Source organism: Sinocyclocheilus anshuiensis, unplaced genomic scaffold (assembly GCF_001515605.1).
Source record: "Sinocyclocheilus anshuiensis isolate Anshui unplaced genomic scaffold, SAMN03320099.WGS_v1.1 scaffold532, whole genome shotgun sequence".
NCBI lineage: Eukaryota > Metazoa > Chordata > Actinopteri > Cypriniformes > Cyprinidae > Sinocyclocheilus > Sinocyclocheilus anshuiensis.
The window spans coordinates 2,129,553-2,153,785 of record NW_015555819.1 but is presented as its reverse complement, the minus strand read 5'-3'; the positions used below and the strand labels follow the sequence as shown (position 1 = coordinate 2,153,785).

At 38.1% G+C, this 24,233-nt stretch overlaps 1 protein-coding gene across 1 annotated transcript in view; it reads right to left on the bottom strand.

Annotated features, from left to right (window-relative positions):
- Positions 1-382: 382 nt before the first annotated feature.
- The window catches only part of abtb2b (ankyrin repeat and BTB (POZ) domain containing 2b), a 52,726-nt gene continuing 28,875 nt past the window's right edge, over positions 383-24,233 (bottom strand). The window contains exons 4-18 of the mRNA XM_016469587.1: positions 21,614-21,821; positions 11,898-12,050; positions 10,013-10,178; positions 9,810-9,899; positions 9,093-9,194; positions 8,869-8,965; positions 7,201-7,336; positions 6,183-6,457; positions 5,804-5,982; positions 4,610-4,715; positions 3,977-4,079; positions 3,758-3,848; positions 3,605-3,673; positions 3,251-3,364; positions 383-1,086 (exon numbers count right to left, since the gene is read on the bottom strand). Coding sequence (XP_016325073.1) covers positions 883-1,086; positions 3,251-3,364; positions 3,605-3,673; positions 3,758-3,848; positions 3,977-4,079; positions 4,610-4,715; positions 5,804-5,982; positions 6,183-6,457; positions 7,201-7,336; positions 8,869-8,965; positions 9,093-9,194; positions 9,810-9,899; positions 10,013-10,178; positions 11,898-12,050; positions 21,614-21,821 — 2,093 coding nt within the window. The 3' untranslated portion in view covers positions 383-882. The remainder of the gene's footprint in view (positions 1,087-3,250; positions 3,365-3,604; positions 3,674-3,757; positions 3,849-3,976; positions 4,080-4,609; positions 4,716-5,803; positions 5,983-6,182; positions 6,458-7,200; positions 7,337-8,868; positions 8,966-9,092; positions 9,195-9,809; positions 9,900-10,012; positions 10,179-11,897; positions 12,051-21,613; positions 21,822-24,233) is intronic.

The window sequence follows — 24,233 nt, the reverse complement described above, 5'->3', positions numbered from 1 at the left end:
TTCAGATAAATTGGATCTTCTGGATCTTCCTATTCATCAAAGTATCCTGAAAAAAATTTACTCAACTGTTTTAAATATTGATAATAATAATAATAATTATTATTATTTCTTGAACAGCAAATCAGCATATTAGAATGATTTCTGAAGGATCATGTGACACTGAAGACTGGAGTAATGATGCTGAAAATTCAACTTTGATCGCAGCAATAAATTACATTCTAAAATATATTCAAATAAAAAGACATTGACGGACATTGGTAGAATGTCACCATCTGCAATGACCTCATTGTAATAATTGCATATTTATTTGTGATTGGTCTTCTGTGGTTGTTTGGATATAATTTCAGACACATTGTTTGTTATATAACTTTATTTGCTTGGCATGAAGCAAGATAAAATAGCAACTTAAATAATCTCACATTTTTAAATAGAAAATGTCCTTGTCTTTCTCCATTCATCTATAATATTCATCATTCATCAAGATTCATCTATAATAGCTTAAAATAAAACAATTATGTATTAAAAAAAAAAGATATGCTCTAGCTTCCCACTTTAGTAGAACAAAATGGCATGTTTAAGTGTGGGGAAACTGTTGTCCGCAATTTAACACAATCTTAACATACTTTAGTTCGGAGAGCTTTAGCCACACAAATGCTGCAGCATTTTATGTCATTTTTCACAAGCTCCCAAAGCTTGTGTCCAATAAATGATTATTTGTAGAATTCATGAAACTGTCCACAAAGCTCCACTTCAGTCAGTCCATCATTTTTTTTTCAACAGCATTTCCTTTTCATGGTTCCTCAGTCTTTAATTTTTGTCTGAACATCCACACATTCATGTCCTTTATTTTGTACTTCCTTCTATATTTTCCCTCTTTTCCTTTCACACACGAGAAGTCACTAGCAGTGAGCGTAGTCTGCGCGCTAACGTTGCTTCCAGCTCTTCCAGAAGAGAGTCTTTTCCAGACCCGCTCCGTGTCCCGGACCCCAGGATTAGCATCCGGAAGGCTTCCCTCTCCAACAGACCCGCCATGTTCTGCAGGAAGTAACCTTCACAGTACTTACTGAGCTCCACTGCACCATGAGTCTGGACAAAAACACAAAAACACTAATTATGCACTCAGTTACTGGAGAGACACTTTGGTACAGGTTTTTTTTTTTTTTGTGAGTCCTAAAAGTCTTAATTTGCTCTTCCACAAAAAGGTCTTAAATTGGAGCAGAGTGCAAACATCTAAACGACATTTTCTTGAGATACAAACTTGACAATATGAAGTCTTGTATTTTGAGAAATTGAACAAAATGAAGTGTTTATGCTTTATTTGATTTTTTTATTGAAAGTAAACATAACAGAATGTTTTAGACCTCCAGAAAGCGTTTGACACTGTAAATCATTCAATACTTTTAGACAAGTTAAGTGTCATGGGTTTTTCCAAGTAAAGTGATAGCCTGGTTGAATTCTTATTTAACTGGGAGAGTTCAGAGAGTAGAAATTGATGGGGTTCTTTCTGAGGAAACGTTTGTTGAAAATGGAGTCCCTCAGGGAAGTGTTTTAGGCCCTCTTTTGTTTCTTTTATATATTAATGACATGCAAGCAGTTTGTGATTGTAATTTGTTTTTATATGCTGATGATTCTGCTTTATTAATTTCAGATAAGGATGTTGGTAGGATACAAGTGCATTTAGGTAAGGAGCTTTGTAAGGTAAGAGACTGGCTCTCTGAAAACAAATGTTGCATTTAGGTAAAACGGAATCCATATTGTTTGGGTCTAAAAATAATTTGAATAAGGTTTCTAAGATGTCTGTTAAGGTGGGGGATTGTTTAATATCAAATAGAACTTCTGTTAATTATCTTGGATGTGTCCTTGACAATGATTTAAGTGGTGTAAGTATGGCTATGAAAGTTCTGGGTAAGGTTAATGCTAGGACAAAATTTCTTGCCAGACATGTTTTCTTGATAAACAGAATATAAAATTACTTGCATCATGTTTAGTGTCATGTCATTTCGAATATGCATGTATTTCTTGGATGTCTGATTTGTCTTGTGGTTGGTTGGATAAGTTACAAAAATCTCAGAATAAATTGATAAGGTTAGTTTCAGGGTTTAGTCGTTTTACACATGTGGAGGTTTCCCATTTTAAGTGTCTTGATTGGTTACCTATAGAAAGCAGACTAGAACATATTAAATTAAAAATGGTACATAAGATTATCAATAACAGAGCTCCTTCATATTTTAATGTATTTTTTCCTAGGGTAAATGAGCAACATTGTTATAAAACTAGGCTAAGTCTCATGGATATTACATTATGTTGTTTTAAACTATGTATGGTCGTAGGTCTTTTAGATATTCTGGGGCACTTTTGTGGAATAATTTACCTCTGGACATTAAAGGTATTTCGAATATGGTTAGTTTTAGTTTAAAAGCTAAAAGTTGGTTCTTAAGTAGGTTGTTTTGTTGAATTTGTATTACGTACGTGGTTATTTGTGACTGTAACTTTTTGTAAATGTGGAATTTTATTTTAATTTTTGTATTTATAATGCAGTGCCAGTGTTTTGATCAGTTTCTCACAAAATGAATCTTACGCAATTTTGCTTCTGAAGTAAATGTCTTGATTTATGAATCTTTAGATATTTGTACTAGGAAACGAGACAAAAATACTGAGTACTTTATTTGCTGCGTGATTATAACTACAGTAAACTTATTTAAATATTCTAGTAGTTAGGAGCTATTTATACTGAATAAAGTAACAGATGTGTTGTAATTTTCAAACTTTGAAGTGCTGCTAATGAAACGCAGTTCCATTTAGAAAAAATATTGACGTATTGTTGCATTCAATTTATTCCTTTTAATCTTAAATTTACCTTCATAAAACCTGCAGGCCTGTGGTAATAATGATTTATCTCTTGTAAAACGTTTTGTTAGTGTAAATAGTAACAATGTACCATGTTCCATGGTAATACCATTTTATCTTTGAATCTGAACCATATTTTGATGTTTTTTGACATGTAAAATGGTTTTACTTTGGTATTCTTTGTCATTTACCATGGTACAATAAAAACAAACATGGTAGATTACAGTATTTAATACCAACAAAATGCTTTTTTACTTTTTACTTAATAATGTAAAAACTGACCCGATAAATTACCTTATTTTACATTATTCTTTACGATTATTTTTTATGGCATGTTATATTTTACAATATAAAAATGCAGTTTTAAAAATATGTCTTATATTACATACTTGTATATTTTTACCTTAGCAGTGTGGTAGATGTTCACAGCATTGTCGAGGTCAATGTTCTGAGCACAGATAATTTCACAGTGCCGCTGTAGCGCCCCCAACTGGAACAAACTGGCTGCTGACAGTAACTAGAGAAAGCAAACAAAGGAGTGATTTCTTCTGTTTTATTACCTGCTTCAATCTACAAAAATAGTTTACTGGCCAAGAAGAGTCTCAATGAATCTGAGAAGATAAAGTTTCATCTTGAATTACTGCAGGTAAACTCCAGTGCATGAACAGCTGGCATTGAGTGACTGGATGAACTGCCAAGATCTACCTCTCTGTTTTTGAGTATTAAGCGGGGTTGGCCTGTATCTTGTTAGTCTTACCTCCAGTAAATCTGGAACACCCATCTTCAGAGACTCCGTCCCCCCGCAGTACAGGTAGGACATCATCATCTAGATAAACACAATGAGACAGCGATCAACCCCTGGTAACATCTTGTGTCACAGCCCGCTGAACGAGGATTCATCTGATCTTACCTGGAAGGTGTTGTACTTGACGTTGCTGATCTCGATTTCCTTGTGTGGTTGAGTGCTGTCTGTCCCGTTCAGCGCCAGCAGACTTTTGAACCTGATCTCAGAGCAGACAACATGCTTTATTCTTAACGGTTCAGGTATGTTTCAAAATATCATCTACTTAAGACACTGTGTTACGAGATAACAGATTTTTTTATTATGTAAGTAAGGTAACAGACTCACCTGTCGGATGCCGTAAGCAGCAGAACCCCATGAGCGTAGAACGGTTTGCCCTCCACTAGGAACGTCACGTCAGACATCTCTGGGTTGTTCAGGAAGTGAGGGTCTGCGGAAAGAGCAATCTGAGACATCAGACTTGCTCAAGATTTTTCCAGAGTAATCATTTATTGACAGAAATTAATAAATAAACTGTAACTATAATGTCCACTATGGAAGCCCATTTCCACCACTGAATAAAAATTGCTGCTTTTTAGGTCACAATTCTGACTTTTTCTCACAATTGCAAGTTTGCATCTCACAATTCAGATTTTTTGTTCTCAGAATTGTGAGATATAAACTTGCAATTGCAAGATATGAACATGCATTTTGAGAAAAAAAGTCAAAATTGTGAGTTTATATTTCACAATTCTGACTTTTTTCTAAGAATTGTGAGATATAAGCTCACAATTGAGAGTATAAAAGTCGGATAAAAGAAACGGGCTTCCATAGTGCACAACCAAGTAATTGAAAACAATTACCAGTATCATTGACAAACTTTTTGTTTTTTAAATCAATGCTGGGTAATTTATTTAACTAGTGGATTCAGTCAATGTTGCTAATTCATAAACGCAACTGTACTAAGATGGAGTGAATTACCGAGTTGAGCGGAGAGAGCTGCTTTCTTTTCTTGGATAGGAGGAAGTGGAGCAAGACCGTAACAGTGACTAAAAATGACGCCCAGCTGGTGGATTATTGCCTCGCTCTGTAGAGAAAACGAGAAAGAATTAGTCGTAAGGTAGTTTAAACTAGAGACTAAGGGTACGTTCACACTTGGTTAGATTAAAACGAACCCTGGTGCGACTGCTCTGTTAGTGCGGTTCGTTTGAGTAAGTGTGAATGCTGCCATCCGAACCCTGGTGCGCACCAAACAAGACCGCTACAACAACCGAGACCGCTAAAAAGATGGGTCTCGGTCCGCTTCCAAACAAACTGGTGCGGTTCGAATGATATATGAATGCAACACGGACCAAATACTTCTAAACAAACCAAAAACAGTAAGTAATGACAAGATGCGACACTATGCGACATGATTTGACAACGCGGTGTAACCAAAACAAAATGATCGGAGGGAAAACGTGGAGCAATGATGAGGTAAAGTGAATTTTATGAGCTCCTTGTGAGTTTGCAGGTGGTGAAAATAAAATGACATGTACATGCAAGAATGAGCGCACTTAGCCCAGCAGACGACATTAGGTGTGTTCAACTTAAAGCGGAGCTGAGCAGACCGTTCGGTTAATGGGTGCTTTGATATCATACACCCGCAGCGCCGCTTTAAGTCTAACGCACCTTTTGTTTGGGGTGTTCGGTGAGTTCCGTCAGGATATATACGTCATTCAAGCCGACCAATCAGGTTGTGAACATATCACTATGCCTTTAGGTTCGGTGTCTTTAGGTTCGCTGTCAAAAATGCCAATGTGAACGCTTAGCGGACCAGGACCAAATGTATCATTTTCCTTTTTGGTCCGGACCAAATGAACCAAACTACAAGTGTGAACACACCCTAAGAGTTATTTACAGCTCTTGTCACATCAAGTCTGAATTTTTGGCTCAAAAGCAGAATAAAAATATTTTAGAACATAATGTCCTTTTCAGATCCTGTTCAGAAATCTGAAATGTAAAACTATAATCATCTGTCATGTTTTAATTCAAGTTCAATTTTTAATTGCTTACCAACCATTGACACAATGACAAAAATTCCTATAAATTATAAATGTATTTGTTTTTTTGTTTTTTAAATTTTTGTTGATACACAGGCTTTTTATGAACAAACCTCCAGGCTTTTTTAAGTACCTTGCTATTTTTCAGAATGTTAAACATCAGAGGAAGGCCGACGCAGACTAGTTCCTCACAGTAGTCCTCCTCTTTGATGGAGGTGAAGTCTCGCAGAAGGGAGAGCATGACTCCAGCTCTGGACTTTTGCTGAGCGCTGCGTAGTGACTCCAACCATACATGGAGTTTCCATGGCACTCCTTCAGAATCGGACAATATGTGGACAATTACTTACAAATAATCAAATGCTTTTTAGATAGCTCAGCTTTTCATAACCGTATCAAAGAAGGAAGATTCATAGTTGATAATGACTTAATTAAAGTGTTATTTTATCATCTTTGCTCTGTATGTTCTCTGTAAATTATTTACAACTTTGTGATTAGTTGTGCATCTAACCTACCCAATGATCTGAGCTCCATGGTGACATCCAGGTAGCTGTGCTCTGCGCTGTAGAAGGATGCCTCCTGCAGAGCTTTCATACGGGCCTTACACAGTTTAGGCAGGGCATCTTCTGACACCAGGCTGAGGTTTGGGGATGGAGGAGGGGGTAGAGAATGTCCGTTCCGGCCGGACGCCCGCGTCTCGGCCTCCACACCCTCTGCCAGGATCTCCTCCAGCGAGAGCACATCTTCCCTCACCTTCTGAGGCTGAGAGAGCAGCTTCCTCAAAACATTCCTGGAGAACATTTTATGCTTTAGTTCAGTGATAGATGGATGAGTAGGTGGATAGATGGATCAATACAAAACTAGATGGGTGGATGCATAATGAATGATTGGACATATGGATAAACAGAAGGATAGATGGCTGATAAATGAGTAGATCGGTAGATGCATAGTAGATGGGTAGATAGACCGTTGCATAGATTGGAAGATGGGTGAATGGGTAGAAACGGGTGATTTGAAAGAGTTTGATGCTTAGGTAGATAGCTGGCTGGAAAGATGGACAGCTTGACAGAATGCTACTGTAGATGGATGGATGAAAATAAAAATATATCAATTGGATTGATAGACAGATAGCTGGCTGGATAGATAATGCATTACTAGACAAAATAGAAAGCTAGATGGATGTGTAGATGAATTATTAGTTGGATAGATGGCTGAATAGATAATGGACAAAAAGAGAGATGAATGGATGGATGATTGGTAGGACAAGATAGCTAGCACGATACATAATGAATGACTGGACATGATAGATAGATAGATAGATAGATAGATGCTGGTAGGATAGATAATGATTGTACAAAGTTAGACAAATCGACACAAAGCTAGATGAATAGAAAGAAAGTTAGATAGCTGATGTGGTAATACAGTTGAGTATGAATTGTCATAAGGGATCGTGTTCAGAGTTGTGGGGGGTAAGTGTGTGTTAGTGTGATTTGTTCCAGGCTGCTGGGGATGATGGGAGGTATTAGGTATTACCTATGGCCATGGGCGGCAGCATGACTGAAGCAGTTCATGTCCTCATAGAGCGATGATGTCAGCGTGTTACTGTCCTGGGACCTCAGCAGGGGGTCGGCACCACGCGCCAGCAGTAAACTAACCAGCTCGTAATTTCCTGCGATATTGCGAAAGCAAGGAGTACAGGAGAAAAGGGGAAACAGATGGTGAGATTGCAGAGATCTGCAGAATAAATGGAGAATAAATGCAAGAGAACCACAATAAAAGAGAACGCCATTCATGATCATTACTGTAATGATCGTAGAAGGGTCGTGTCTTGAGGGATCAATTTTGCCTTGATCTTTCAAGATAAAAAGAGCTGGATGTACTATGAAAACATACTGTAAAGTTTAGAACTCACAGCATCCTCTTTATCCAAAATTGACTCTACATTCTTTAGATTTCTGACACCAGTAACATGAAATATTAACACCCACATTTACAATAATAAATGCCTGTTGAAGTTCAGAAGCTTGGCCCTTCCAGTCACGGTGAGGTATAGACTTAAGGGTGACGCCATATTTAGTTTCTGACAGGAATGAAATGAGGCTTTGAGGGATAGAAGTACAGTGCATTCAGTGGACTGTACTATTGTTAAACAACATACCAATTTTTCAGCTGAAACATTATGAAAAAAAAAACTTTCATTAGACAAAGCTCCATAAAACAGTTTTTCATAAATTACATGATCTAGGACCGTTACATAGTGTTTGTTATTTTAATGACTATAAACCTATACCTCACGGCCTTGTTTTCCTCCACATTAAATTCAATATGGCCGAAGGGCACTTCGGAGTGAGGACAATCATGGCCACCATAGTGAAGGGTCGTTCCAAATTAAGTTCTCAAAACTGGCCACTTCAAAAGGCTCTTCAGAAAGGAGTTTGAAGGGTACAACTGATAGACACGTTGCTCCTTTGATTCTTTGTGCATGTTTAATTGTGTGATGACGACATCTCTTTATTTGGCTCCGCCAGAGGGAACAGTTCCAAGGAACAGTTTACTTGTTCCCCCACACAGTGGTTCCCAATCCTGGTCCAGAAGTACCCTTAACACTGCACATTTTCGATATCTCCCTAATAAAACACACCTGACTGAACTTGTCAGCTCATAAGTAGAGACTCCAAGACCTCAAATGTGTGTCAGATAAAGGAAACACCAAAACCTTGCCGTGTTGGGGGTTCTCCAGGACCAGGATTGGGAACCACTGCGCTACACCCTTCAACTCTTCGAAGCTCTCACTCTGGAGGGTTCAAAGGGATTAGGGCATGGGGATGAGCTTTTCAGAATGGAACGCAGCAAAATTATGACAGATAGGGTAGTAGTTTAAATACTGTTGGTTAGACAGTGGTAAAGGTTCAATAAAAATTATTTGGCTCCTTTAAATGTTGCAGAACTTCATGTTGAACATCCCCACACCTAAAAGGTTTAAAACCAAATGCATGTGGCAAAACAAGTCTTCCTGACCCAATTCCGTCAACTCTCATACAGTTTGTGGCCTGTACAGTTTGGCTTTGGTCTGCCAACACAGGGCCATATTTTTAGGGATTCCTGTTTGGGATGGGAGTGACCAGCCTTCCCTGGCAGGCTGTAAATCTGAGCTGGTGGAGGTTGGGAGAGGCTGGCATGAGGGAGTTGTGCTACACACACCTGCTGCAGATGCCAGCTGGAGAGGCGTCTCAACATTGCTCTCCTGTCCGTTACGGACGGCTGCTCCTTCCACATTCGCCCCAGCGTCTAACAGAAGCTGAAGATACAGGCATACATGTAGGTTAGGAGAGTAACAACAAAAACTTATAACAGTATACCTATAAGTTCACTTGTAGAATAGTTGCAGTATGAAAATTCACACAATAAAACAAGCAGCTTGTTACCTGCACTACTGATATATGTCCATGTAACACAGCGAATGTGAGCGCCACCCAGTGGCGGCTGTCTGGATGGACTGAAGGGTGTTTGGGGGAGCAAACAGGTACCTGAACACAAAAGACCATCAGCTTTCAAACAGGCTGTAGTGCTGAATAAACGTCACAAAAAAGATTCACAACATGAAATAATGTTTTTATATATTGTATTGAAACAATCTGACATGCACTGCATCCCAATTCAGTGGCTGCATCCTTTGAAGACTGCATTGAAAAACTGTACGCATCACAGCAGTTTTATTATAGTTAACTAAAACTAAAACCATAAAAACATATGTGTTGTTTGAAATCAAATAAACATCAGCTGAAAAATAAAATAAAACAACTTTTAACATTTTTATTTCAGCTTGATGCTAAGGCAACATTTTTTTTTTTTGTTGAAAATACAAGAAAATAATAAAAAAAGCCGAATAGATATATTTAAACAATGTAGACAAAAAAAATGTCTATAACTAAAAAATTAAAATAAAAAAATCTAATTTAAAATAACAGTAACACTATATAACTTATGCAAGTTTTTTTCAAGAATGATGAAAATTCAGTTTTATTTACATTTTTATTGATCGATTGATTGTAGATCAACATTTAATCGCACTGAACTTGGTTTAAACAGGCCTTAACATCCAAAAATATTGCCGGACTAAGAAAGTAACTGGTGGTCCATACCGCTACATCCAGATTGGCTCCAGCATCAATCAGCATCTGGACTAAAGCTTCATCTCCAGCTGAGCAGGCATACATTAGCGGAGTCATACCCTACACAGATGCATCCAAAATATGATATCAGTGTCACGGAGTGATGTATAGTTTGGTCTTGGGTGCTGACAGGTGCTGTTAACATCTGGTTTGCGGTTCTGAGCTCACGGTACCTGGTCATCCATGCTGTTGACACCATCTGGCCCCAGCAGCTCGATGGCCTGGCCGATCAGGTCGGTGCGGCCACAGTTCAGCATGCGGAAACCCAGGTCCAGCTGGAACTTATCTGTGGCGGCTTTGGCATCCAGCCGCCTGAAGGAGCTAAAGCAGCACTCAGGCCTACATAAAACAGAAGAAGAGAGAAGTTAGAAAACACACATGAACGAAAAGGTGGTGGTGTTCAGTATGTGCTTTCATGGGTGGAGTGATGTATTTTCCTGAAGTGTTTTCAAATCATTAAGTATAAGGCTGGGCTCTTGAGGATCAGTAAAAATCTGAGGCTTTGCTGAAGGTCTTTGCCAATGTTTTAATGCGGTTTGATGGAAAGTCACATATAAGAAGGAGCATGAGATCATGTCTGATAGCTTCAGCTCTGACACATTTTAAGTGCTGTTTAAATGTCTGTTGACATTTTAAAAAATGTAGTTAATTAGTCTTACAAAGTTGTGATAGAAACATTCAAATATACTCTGAAAACAACGTTCCCACAACTGGAGAACTTGACAAAACACCGTAAAGTCGGGATGAAATGTGATGTCCCTTTTCCCTGTTGCATGATTCAGTGCAAATTACTCTGTGACGATTTTTTTAATGTATTTTAAAAAGGTTTTCACTCATTCTATGCTTCTGAAATTGTTCATTTATTATTATTTGTACATTTTTCTAAGATAATGTTGCTATGTAAAAGGTGTTGTATGTGGCTATATGTTCTGATTGGTTGCTAGGACATTGTTATGCAGGTGCCAGGCTGTTCTAAGTGGTTGTTAAGGTGTTCTGGTTGCTAGAGCATTGTTATGCAGTTGCTAAGCTGCTGTAAGTGGTTGTTAAGGTGTTCTGATTGGTTTGCTAGGACATTGTTATGCAGTTGCTAAGCTATTGTAAGGTGTTGCTAAGGAGTTCTGGTTGCTAGGATGTTGTTATGCAGTTGCTAAGCTGCTGTAAGTGGTTGTTAAGGTGTTCTGATTGGTTTGCTAGGACATTGTTATGCAGTTGCTAAGCTATTGTAAGGTGTTGCTAAGGAGTTCTGGTTGCTAGGATGTTGTTATGCAGTTGCTAAGCTGCTGTAAGTGGTTGCTAAGGTGTTCTGGTTGCTAGGATGTTGTTATGCAGTTGCTAAGCTGCTGTAAGTGGTTGCTAAGGTGTTCTGGTTGCTAGGATGTTGTTATGCAGTTGCTAAGCTGCTGTAAGTGGTTGTTAAGGTGTTCTGATTGGTTTGCTAAGACATTTTTAGGCAGTTGCTAAGTTGTTGTAAGGAGTACTGGTTGCTAGGGCGTTGTTATGCAGTTGCCCATCTGTTCTATGTGTTGCCAAGGTGTTCTGAGTGGTTGCTAGAGCATTTCTATACCTTCTGACTGATCACTTCACATTTGATTCTGAGTGGTTGTTTGGTTGTTGCTATGCAGTTTCTAAGGTGTTCTGACAGGTTGATAGGGCATTGTTTTTTGGCTGCTACAGTGCTCTGATTGGTTGCTAGGGCATTGGTACAGTATGTGTTTGCGGTGCAGTTGTTAAGGTGTTCTGAATGGATAGTAGGGTGTTACGATGTAGTTTCTCACGAGTTGCAAAAGAACAGTCAGAACACAACACCTATCGGTAGCTAAGGTATTTAGAATGGTTGCTAAGGTGTTGCTGTGTGGTTGCTAAGGTGTTCAGAGTGTTTTTCGGTGTGGATCTTCTTCTAGGGACTTTTTGATGGTTGTCAAAAGCGTCCATCTTGTATTTCTCTCTGGTTTTCTGCTTTCTAGATGTGGCTCATGTTCTTCACTCGTTTATTGTCCAGCAGGTATGAATGTGTGCTGGTTGTCAGTCAGTATATGTTGTATGATGTGTATGTCTTACTTCAGCAGTCTGGGCTCACAGTCCAGTCCGGGCAGGAGCAGCCGCGCCGTCTGTCGTACATCATCGCTGTCCACCAATAAGCTGCGGCGATGCTCCGCATGAACGATGGCCACACGCATCCACTCCATCAGCGGTGGGAGGAGGAGGAACGGCCTGAGGACAGCAAAAAACAGCAAGTTTGTTTCCAATCCATTGTTGTGTTAATATTGCAACAATATTTCATTGTATTTGTTGTTGTAACAAACTACAATAATAATAATTCATTACATTTATATAGCGCTTTTCTAGGCACTCAAAGCGCTTTACATTGTCAGGGGGTATCTCCTCATCCACCACCAGTGTGCAGCATCCACCTGGATGATGCGACGGCAGCCATAGTGCGCCAGAACGCCCACCACACACCAGCTTATTGGTGGAGAGGAGACAGAGTGATAAAGCCAATCAGTAGATATGGGGATGGTTCGGAGGCCATGATGATCAGAGGCCAATGGGCGAATTTGGCCAGGATGCCGAGGTCACACCTCTACTCTTTTCAAAAGACATCCTGGGATTTTTAATGACCACAGAGAGTCAGGACCTCGGTTTAATGTCTCATCCGAAGGACGGTGCTTGTTGACAGTATAGTGTCCCCGTCACTACACTGGGGCGTTAGGACCCACACAGACCACAGGGTGAGCACCCCCTGCTGGCCTCACTAACACCTCTTCCAGCAGCAACCTAGTTTTCCCAGGAGGTCTCCCATCCAGGTACTGACCAGCTCAACCCTGCTTAGCTTCAGTGGGCAACCAGTCTTGGGCTACAGGGTGATATGGCTGCCGGTGCAATGGTTCATTGTACTCTCTTGATGATACTGACAGCCATGAATTGTTTTCAGATTTGAAATTTATTTGTGTTTATTATTCAAGATGTAAAAAAAAATGGCTTTCAGATTCCAGGTTTGTTCCCAAAACTGAGCTAAAAACTGACTATAAACTACTATTGTTTTTTTATGTATGGATAATTATAGACTGTCTATAGTGAGTGAGAGTGTGTGTGTGTGTGTGTTTATTTGTGTGTGTGTGTGTGGGGGTGGGTGTGTAACAAGTCTGCTGAGATCCACAGTTGTGTAAAACAAGTTGGGCCACACCGCACTAAATCTGCTAGTGTTTGTAAAGCAGGGCTTGTGCAATAAGAAAGCGCAGCTTTCACTGAGACGGCCCGTATCTTTCAGCAGCCTGTCATATCAGAGAATTCACGCTGAGAATGAGGTACAGCTGCTGAAGTCGTCCTGTTTTCAGCAGCGCACGCACACTCCCTGCAGACATTAATGTGCTTGTATGTGTGCAAGCTTCTTGATATGAGAATAGATAGGGGCTGTTTACTGGAGGACTATATTACGCAATAATAATTCAGAGTTTTAACAAGTTTCAGCTTCTGAAAGGTGAAGCAGAGGTGAAAAAGCATAGAGAAAATACACTTACATAAAGTGAATACTTTCACTTTATGTAAGAGAAAATACGTTTACTTAAAGTGGGTTCTGTGTCATAGTTCGACTCAAATTGAATAAACTTTACCAAATGTGGCTTTCAAAGCCAGTATATTGTAAACTATTGTGAAGTACACAGAAACTAAAAGTTTTATCCAAAAAGAAAGGCTGCAGGATTTAATAAAAGTGTCTTGGTCCTTCAAAAATGAAGAGATGAATGAATAAACATTGTATAATAATATTCTAATATTATTATGATTATTATTATTATTATTTTAACAATTATCATCCACACAAGAATTTATTTAAAAAACCTAAAATAGTATATAATAATACACTAATATTTCATTTATTTAAAAAAAATAATTATTAGTGTTTTGGTAATATCCTGCTTATTCTTCTTCCTTATTCCAATATTTAAGTGTTTCAGCTATTAAAACATTTTTTGGCCATCCTTCAAAAATGGAGAATAAATAAAAATCATGTGTAATAGACTAAAATTCAATTCATGCTTATTAGTGCTGTCAAATGATTAATCGTGATTAATCGCATCCAAAATAAAAGTTTTTGTTTACATAATATATGTGTGTACTGTGTATATTTATTACCGGTATGTATATATAAATACACACACATGCATGTATGTATTTCAGAAAAATATGTTATGTTTATATATTAAATATATTTATTATATGAATATAAATATAGACATGTAAATGCATGTAAATATTTTCAAAATATATACTGTATGTGTCTGTATTTATATATACATAATAAATACACAGTACACATACATATATTATGCAAACAAAAACTTTTATTTTGGATGCGATTAATCGTTTGACAGCACTAATGCTTATTCTTCTCATTTTTATCGTTATTGATAAAATGAATTTCATCATCATTATCAGCATAAGATATTCAAGTCTTTCAGGTTTGTCTGACCATCTTGGCCATCCTTGTAAGTAAGTAAGTAAATAAATAGTGTAGCGTAATATACTAATATTAAATTTATTAATAATAATTATCATACAATGTTTAAGCGTTTCTGGCTATGAAAAGTAACAGTGTGAATGAAAAAAAGAGATGTTGTTTGGTTATTTAAAATAGGACTGAAGTGAAAATACCCTAAATGTAAGCAGTTCACCCCTGCTGGTTGATATCTCGACTACACTGAGATAGTTGCATACTTCTGATGGCCCTGTGGCATGAATGGGAATGCTTACAAATAGATTTCTTTAGATAATATAGATCTTCTTTACTGACACCATTAAAGGCAATTTGTACCAAAAATGGGTGCATATTATAACTGTTCAGCTGCACCCCCATCAGTTGTATTTAGCATCCAATCAGCCTGAACCATGAAGTATCATCACCAGACACTGATACAGGTCCAACATCCCCTTCCCAAATCCAAATCTAATCTTTTTCTAAGTAAATCCCTGATAAGAAGATGAGGATACCCGCAGCTAATGCTGCAGATTTTTCGTAACGTCTCCCCAGCCTTCCAACCCCTCAGAGAAAGTGAGCTTCACATCGGATTTAGAGAAGATACCAATGTGAAAGTCGGCCCCCAGAGCGCTCGATGCACAGCAGGAACACAATGACGTCAAACAACAAACCGAAGTAGTCCCGCCGAGAGTCTGTCAGCCCAGCAAGACATGCAAATGAGACGTACAGAGAGGAGCGTGAAGCTCATTAAACACACAAGATATGCACAACAGAGAAACACATCTCCTGAGACCTACAGACGCGCTCAACCACAACAAACAGATCAACTTTGCAGATGACAACTTGATGGGAGCCACTTTGGTTCAAAAGAAAAGACTATTAAAATTCTGAAGTCAGCTTTCAAGTGTGAAACGTCTGAAGGCAAAGCTAAATTTAGAAAAGCTATATTTAAATCTTGAGGGAGGATATGAAAAGCGCATCAAATCATGTTTTGTTTGCAGGTGTTTTGCCAGTGATCAGTTTGTTCGGTTTGCGTTGTACTCTCAGTGCTGCCACAAGGGGTGCAATATCAGACAATAGCGTAAGGTAGCATTGTCTTCTACAGGGTAATAGTTTTAGAAGACCTTCGTATTGTTGAAAAATTGAAAAATAACATCTTGCAAAATGGGGTAAACATTTGATGGAAACTCTATTGCCCTTGAGTACACTGGAAAAACAGAATTTGGTGGTTCACTTGAAAAATTTGGTGTTGAGTTTGGTATTTCACTCAAAAATTGTTGTAGAATTTGGTGTTCCATTTAAAAGTTTCACTCAAGAGATTTGGTGGTTCACTAAAAATGTGTGTTGAATTTGGTATTTCTGTCGAATCTGGTGTTTCATTCAAAACGTGGTGCTTCATTAAAAATGGTGTAGAATTTGGTTTCACTCAAGAAATTTGGTGGTTCACTAAAAATTGGTGTTGAATTTGGTATTTCTGTCAAATTTTGGTGAAGAATTTTCTCACAAAAAAAATGGTGTTTCACTCAAAAAAATTGGTGGATCACTAAAAAAAAATTGGTGTTGAATTTGGTATTTCACTTAAAATTTGGTGAATAATTTGGTGTTTCACTCAAAATGTGGTATTTCACAAAAAATAAATTGGTGTAGAATTTGGTGTTTCACTAATATACTGGTGTGGAATTAGGCATTTTGCTCAAAATACGATGTAGAATTTTGTGCTTCACTCAGAAATTGCTAGTAAAATTTCACAAACAATTGCAAAAAATTGGCAAGTAACAGAAATAATGTGAAAACTTGAAACAATTGAAATAGGGTAAATTCAGGTAAACTGAGAAAAGTTACCCTACAGTAACTTTAGTATTTTCATGTAAAATGTATGGGGGGTGGGGGGGGGGGTTATGCTTTTTTGCACTACAAACAACCAATTTGTGTAGGTTATGCCAAAAAAACCTGATTATATCTGTCTGTCTGAACAAAACCAAATATAAAACTAAAAGAGTGGCGTATTTGCAAGCAAGAACGCCTACAGTCGGGAAAACAGATGAGGTTTAGTAACATTTGTTTGACTTGTGGTTGTAAAACAGCTCAACCTTAATCCAAGTGTAAGGAAAGATCTTCATGGGAAAGTGAGAGAAGAGGCATAAAGAAACACACTTAATAACCACAGACTTTCACTAAAATAGTTTAGAGGAGCACTTTTAGTTGCTTACTGTATTGATCAAGGGAATTTTCCAAGTGCTAAGGCCTTTAAAACCACTGTCAAGACTAATAGATTGCAGCCTGCTAAGTGTGTTTACTTTGGTCACACAGAAGAGGGGGTGGATGGTATTGGGGGAGCTGATATCTGTGAGAGCATACAAGGATTTGATTGTATATCTGTAAGTGTGTGTTTGTGTGGAAAAAGATATCAGTCAGTACACTAACTAAATGAGTCTGAGATGGGAAAAGTTTATGGGGATTTTCCATACACTTCATATAACTATATGAATAGGCATTGGATATACCCCACCCACCCATTATGGGGCATCATGAGGTTGAAAAAAATTGTTTATTTTATTTTATTTGTTGTTATAATGGGGCACAAGATTGTTTTCCAAAATATATTTTTTAAATTTAAGATATATATATTTTTATTAATGATAGTATTGCAGGGCACCAAGTTTTCAAAAATAAAAAGCATCATTAAAGATAGTAAGCAGCCACCAAAAGCATTGGTTCCCTTTCATGGGAACTTCGAACTGCGTCCTCTAGGGGTTGCTATGGGGGGGACGCCTCGTCGTGACCCGTGTCTGAAGCATACATTGAAAAAACACCAACTCGTTGGCCGGCGACAGCCATGACGTCACTACCGGTGCGACTATAGTATAAATAAGCGCCGGGAGCACACATTTCCCGATCACCAGGATATCCCCTCTTGCTGAGGCATCGAGCGGGAGGTATAGGTGGCATTACGAGAACCTTCCTGGGTAATTGCTGTCTCGGGCAGTGCTCCCCTCACCTTTGAGTGTTGTATTTGAGCTTGCCTCTCCAGTTTGGCTGTGAGCAGATGCTTGGAAAACTCTAAAAATGAAAAGATAATCTATCAAAGATTCTTTTTTTTTTTAAACCACTTCTCAGAAACCTGAGGGGAACCATCAGTCTGAATGTGCCTGGTGCTTCTGGCAGCAGCAAATAACAGCATCACTTAAAAGCAATAATATGCACAACACTCAAATATGAAAACACACTTGATACTATGCCTGTCAGCTCTTTTACATTCCTAAATGGAATTATTGATCCCTTACATCTTTTTGAACAAAAACAAAAAAGCCACGGCAATAGCTCTGTTAGCACGCTAGGTTACATGTACCGGCCACACGTTTAGGGACACACACAAATGTAAACTCCTGATGCGTAGTCCACTCCTCTGACCTGCTCTTTTATGAATGAAAAACAAAACCAGCATGAAATTTAAGCTCTTCAACATTTTTACAACCTCGCCTTTGTTCTGTTGTCAGAGTGCCACGCTAGTGTTTGTTTGGCCCTTGGGTCAGGCTTCAACAATGACCCGCGCTTCTGAATCAAGGGCTCAAGTTCAACCCGTGGCCTTCGACCCGAAATCTGAGCTCAGTTGCAGCCTACATCAAAGCATGGCTAATCAGGGCTTGTGGAAACCGTATAGCGCTTTGGGCTAATTTGGCGGACTAGCACAGACATTTACACACGTGTTAAGGCTTCTAACGTGACTAGATTACACCAGAGATGTGTAACATGATTAAGAGTTCACTACTGAGACCACACGGCTGCTTCCCTCGCTATAAACATATATAATGCTGAAGCATGTCTCTGAGTCATATACAAACACTAGCGTCTGGCAGGCGACTCTATGGCCGCTGCATATTAAACGCTGTGGTTTTCAAGCCAGGAATTTCTCGCGGTTTGGCGGCGGATGATGATAAATCCCAGCATTACTTTAAATGGGAGAGTTATTTTGTATATTTGTTTCCATTTAAAAATCATGTGTAAACAGTGTACTACAGCCCACCATTGAGATTTTGAAAAAGGTCTTTCTATACATCAGTTGATAGTGACTTTTAAATGTGTTTCCCACAGACGAGTCCTCAATTATAGAAATAACACTGTGTTATAGTTTAATTAGTGCTCTACAGCTCATTCAAAATGGCTGCATTTAATTATTGTTTAATAACTATCACCATACGGCTTGGCGGTAGATATTATGAGTAGATATATTACTCATAACTCCTTTCAGTATGCAACGATAAGTTTGTGATGATTTTCTAATGAAGGATATGTGTATATCAATATAGTGTATATATATATATATATATATATATATATATGTGATGAATATTTGTTTGACAGGTAACTGAGGACAACAGCATGATTTTGTTTTCTTTGTTTGCATGATTTGGTTTTGTTTGGCTCACTTTCGGTCTGTGAAGGGGGGGGGGTTAAGAACTTGGTACTAAATGTGTCAGACTAACAGCTAACAGCATGATTTAGCTCTTTTGTTTGGTTTTGTTTTGTTTTGTTTTGTTTGTCTGGCTCTCTTTTTTCAGTAGGTGAGATAAGAAATAATCAAACTGAAAAATGTTAGTAAATAACCTTAGTACTAGACATGCCAGAAAAACAATCAACAGCATGTTTGTTTATTTATTTATTTTCTGGCTTCTTTCACTAGGTGAGAATAAAAAAGAAACATGGTCAAACATAAAACAGCCAACAGCATTATTTAGCTTTTTTTTTTGGTTGTTTGTCTGGCTCTCTTTTTTCAGTAGGTGAGATAAGAAATGATCAAACTGAAAAATGTTAGTAAATAAACGTAATACTAGACATGCCAGAAAAACAACCAACAGCATGTTTGTTTATTTATTTATTTTCTGGCTTCTTTCAGTAGGTGAGTATAAAAAAGAAACTTGGTCAAACAGAAAACAGCCAACAGCATGATTTTATTTTGTCTGGCTCACTTGTTTCAGTAGGTGAGATAAAACATGGCCAAACAAAAATAAAAAGGTTTTATGGTTAATTTAATACTAGACGTATTGGTGAACGGTTTTTGTTTAGTGTGCAAAGAGACCTGACCTACTGATATACTGATTTACTGACACATTCATATAAATATGTATTCTTAGAAATAGTTGGATGTTTCTAAAATGAGGTTCAAACAAGTTCACTTACTCTGACCCTCATTTTAGAAACTTAATCTTAGTATGAAAGCATTCTATACTCCAATTAGGCAGTATGTATGGATGTGTCTTGTCTACTCTGTCCTGATCTGGGGTCATAGTCCTGAGAGGTCACCCCTCTCATCTTACAGTGCCTCCTCGATGTGCGACCACTTACCACCCAGCACTCCCGTTCACCTTTCTGACCCTTTCCTCCCTCTCTCTCCACCCACTCAATTGGAGACACATACCCGTCATAAATCAACACTTACTATTACTAACCTCTAGCTCACATAACCAAACTTCACTGGATCCGTAACGCCCCCTTTCCGTTTACAGGCCTCTGTTAGGACCACACAGTACACGTGTGGTTTCATTTCAAGCAAAGGTTTTATAGACTTTTATAGACTCAATAGAAGGCGTGTTGAGGAGACCTTAAATAATGATCGAGGCCTTTACCGTAATTACAGCCAGGACTGAAGCACCACCTGTATCCCATTCTGCTACTCCACCACATACACAAGCGCTCAGCAATATTGCTGGAAATCTTTCCTGGCATGATCGTTAAGAGAGATTCATGATTGGAGTCCTGGAGTCGGCAGTAAGGCTCCATTGTTGTTTTCCACTTAAGTTTGTTAGTTGAAGGTCTTACACAAGTGAACCAGCTGCAGCCAATAGCAAGATTTGCCTTTTACTTACTCAACATACAACCTGATAATTGCACACATACGTATACACACAATCACATGTGGACAATTGTGCTTGGCATTCAACAACAACACATCAAAGGAGGAAACAAACATCTGAGCCCATCAACGAAAGTCTGGATTTACTTTGTTTTTGGACACAGCAAGAGCTTCCAGAAATTGTTGTACCTGTGTGACTCATTTATCATGTAGGCATTGTTTTTGGGTTGATTTTTCTATAGTTTGTTACATTTAAACTGCAAAATGTATTACATGTCAAGATAAGGCATCTCAAAGAGCTTACAAACAAGAATGTTAGCTAAGAACCTATGCTACATTTATCAGTAGTATGACAGTCACTTGGATGTTTTCAATATGATTACACTGTAGTTTTTCCAGTAACTAGCTACTTTTTTCTAGGACATACTGTAACAGACAAAATGCTACATTGTTACCATTTATGTCCTGCTGAGTGAGCTGAGGTAGTGAATTTTCCCTTAAAATGGTTTCACTAACTGCGTTTCCATTACAGATTTGCGCAAAACTTTTGCGATATTTTATAAAGGTAGATAAAAAACTACTGCGAAATCACAGGGCTTCCATTAACCAATGTTATGAGATTAAAATTTAATTTTTTCCTCTTGCGATAAGTCATGTTGACAGATGTTGGTAGGTTTATGCTTATCACATATATGGGAGTTTCTGTGAAATTTGCGTGTTTCCATTGGGCAAATTTTCACTTCGCAATTTTAATTTGTGCAATCTGATTGGTAATGGAAACACATAGCTTTTGTTAGTAGCCTGAAGCTAACATAGCTGACTACTTTTTCAAAATGCTAGCTGCTGTTGTTTGATTGCCTCAAAATAAAGTTGCTTTCCGCTTGCCAAGTAACTTCTTCAACATAATTACACCTAGTTTTGTATCCTACAAACAGGCATCCTTCCAAGAGCCAATATTTACAGTACACCTGTAACTGAACCCTGCATAATATAAACCTCTTCCGCTTGCCAAGTAACTTCTTCAACATAATTACACCTAGTTTTGTATCCCACAAACAGGCATCCTTCCAAGAGCCAATATTTACAGTACACCTGTAACTGAACCCTGCATAATATAAACCTTCGTATTTACCTTTAGCAAGCAAGTAATATCCTGAAGACATCCTTGAAGCAAGACAGGACACCTAATGACCCGCTCTTAAAACCAATCTCTCGTTAAGAACAAGTTACAATGAACTTCCAGGAAAGAGCAGCTGGAAAAGGAGTTTGAGGAGCTCCTCACATTTCTAGTATATCATTAACAGCTTTAAAGTGCCTTCAGGCTGTGTGATTTCCAGAGTTTACTTACATACCAATGGACCATTAGGGGTTTGGGCTGTTAATTAGCTTAGCACTCATTGTGTGAATTGGAGACTGGATTAATGGGAGGGGAATAGTAATGAGGCTCACCTTTCTTTGCTCAGGGCCATCCTGGGCGGATCCAGGTTGGGGTTCTCCATGGACTCCATCTGAGGGCATCGCAGGAAGTAGTAGAGAGTGTGGAGGGCATCCGGAGACCAGGAGACGGGCTGCTGGCGGGCATGACGTGCAGGACTGAGCCCATGACGGACAGAACTGAGGCGCTGCATATGGTGCATGGCCCGTGACACCAGGTCACCTGATGATGACAAACAATCAATCAGAAACTTAAGATATTTGCATCAGATCAGGCTAACAGAGATTATTTTAATTTATTAAAATGTACTTTTTTCTTACAATATCTTGAATACACATGGTCTGTGATTCAATTTTAATGTTTTTTTAATAAGCATAAGTTCAAAAATGTCAGGGTGGTACAACTGTCCTGATAACATAATGTAAGAAAAAAAGCAAAATAAATGAAATTGAATTTTTCATCATTATACAAACATTTGAAAAACACGTCATGTGGTGCAACCACCATGCAAAAATAAAGTCATAACTTTTTTCTATCTTGAAATACATACATTTTTGTGACAATAATAAGAGTGAATGAGAACAAAATAATTTTTAAATTATTCAATTTAAACTGAAAATGGAAAAAAAAGAAAAAAGATTCTCAACAAAAAGGTTTTCAAAAGCATACAAAACCAACATGAACACAAAACGAACACTCAATAAAAAAATAAAAAATATATTTTCTTCTTCTTATTTGTCATTGACCCAGATTTCAAATTATCACCAGAGCTCAGTCGGAAGCTTACAAGACCTTGGACACTAACTGAAACCAAAAACCACAAGTTGGCATTCATAGCAAATGTGGAAAGCTAATGTGAGCGAGTCAGCACACGTGCATCCTCTAAGCAGCTTTGGAGATGAAACACCCACCTGCTGAAGTCTTTCCCTCATGTATCTCACAGTTCCACAACATATGAACATCCTTATGATTGTACCAACAAGGCATCCAATGAAACCTGGATTCTCAACACGTAGCAGGAAACAGTCCAGGTAATAACTAAACTGCATATGGATACACTGATCAAGATTCAATGCATGTATTGGTCTACGCTAACTTGAGAAGCAAAGTTGTGGGCTGGCCACTCCATTTGTGGAAATCACCCCTTGGGTTCATTTTCAAACCACAGAGTGGTTTGTGAGTAGGAAGAATCTTCCGTTATTATCTGAAAGATGCCAAACTTGCAGCAATAGGGGCCTTATTGTGTTCTGCCAGGCCCTAGGGTCTTAGAGAATTTATGAAGCAATCAGGAAGTTTGGGGCTTTTCTATTAGTTTTCTACTAATGCTTGCCCTGCAGGCTGAGATCAGTGCGATTGGACTGGAGATATTAAATACAACATCCTCAAAGCTCATGGTAATACTTGTTGCAATTTAAAGGCCGATATACTTAAAGTGAAGTTCTGTTTTGTTCTTCGCTTAGGGTAAAGAAAAGGTGCTGTGTCCTTTCCTCTTGATAACAAAATAAACAACAAAACTGACAGGAGTGAGAAAGCAGCAGTTAAGAAAGCATCATAGTGATGAAGATAGGCTTGCACCAGCTCTGCAATTCAGGACTCCAGTCAAGTCAAGTCAAGTCATTTATTTTATACAATAGATCACTTTAAAACAAGCTTTACAGTTTTAAACATGGAAAACATGAAAGTTAGTTGCAATTTCAGTTAGAATTTTGCTTTGAGTCCGCCTGCCTGCTATGTCATTTCCATGGAACAATAGTTCTAAGGTGTATTCAAGCTGGAGCAAATTTTTCCATAAAATGTACTTTTGCAGGCTGTTTCAAATTCCTGAAACAGATTTCAAATTAACTTAATTTTGGCCTAATTTTGTTCAAAATGTGGTAGTTAGACCAGTGGTAGTTCGAAGGTGTTTATCAGCTGGAACAAAGTTTTCTGTAAAGTTCGCTTTGGCAAGCTGCTTCGAACTCCCACAATGAAGTTCATATGAACTTTTTTTGGCCTAATTTTATTCAAAATGATCAGCTCACATCAGCTTGTTCTTTGATTTTGCTTGCCTATTACGTAATCTCTATAGACCAGTGATAGTTTGAAGGTGTTTACCAGCTCAAGCAAACTTTTCCATAAAGTTCATCAAAGCTCATGGTAATACTTGTTGCAATTTAAAGGCCGATATACTTAAAGTGAAGTTCTGTTTTGTTCTTCGCTTAGGGTAAAGAAAAGGTGCTGTGTCCTTTCCTCTTGATAACAAAATAAACAACAAAACTGACAGGAGTGAGAAAGCAGCAGTTAAGAAAGCATCATAGTGATGAAGATAGGCTTGCACCAGCTCTGCAATTCAGGACTCCAGTCAAGTCAAGTCAAGTCATTTATTTTATACAATAGATCACTTTAAAACAAGCTTTACAGTTTTAAACATGGAAAACATGAAAGTTAGTTGCAATTTCAGTTAGAATTTTGCTTTGAGTCCGCCTGCCTGCTATGTCATTTCCATGGAACAATAGTTCTAAGGTGTATTCAAGCTGGAGCAAATTTTTCCATAAAATGTACTTTTGCAGGCTGTTTCAAATTCCTGAAACAGATTTCAAATTAACTTAATTTTGGCCTAATTTTGTTCAAAATGTGGTAGTTAGACCAGTGGTA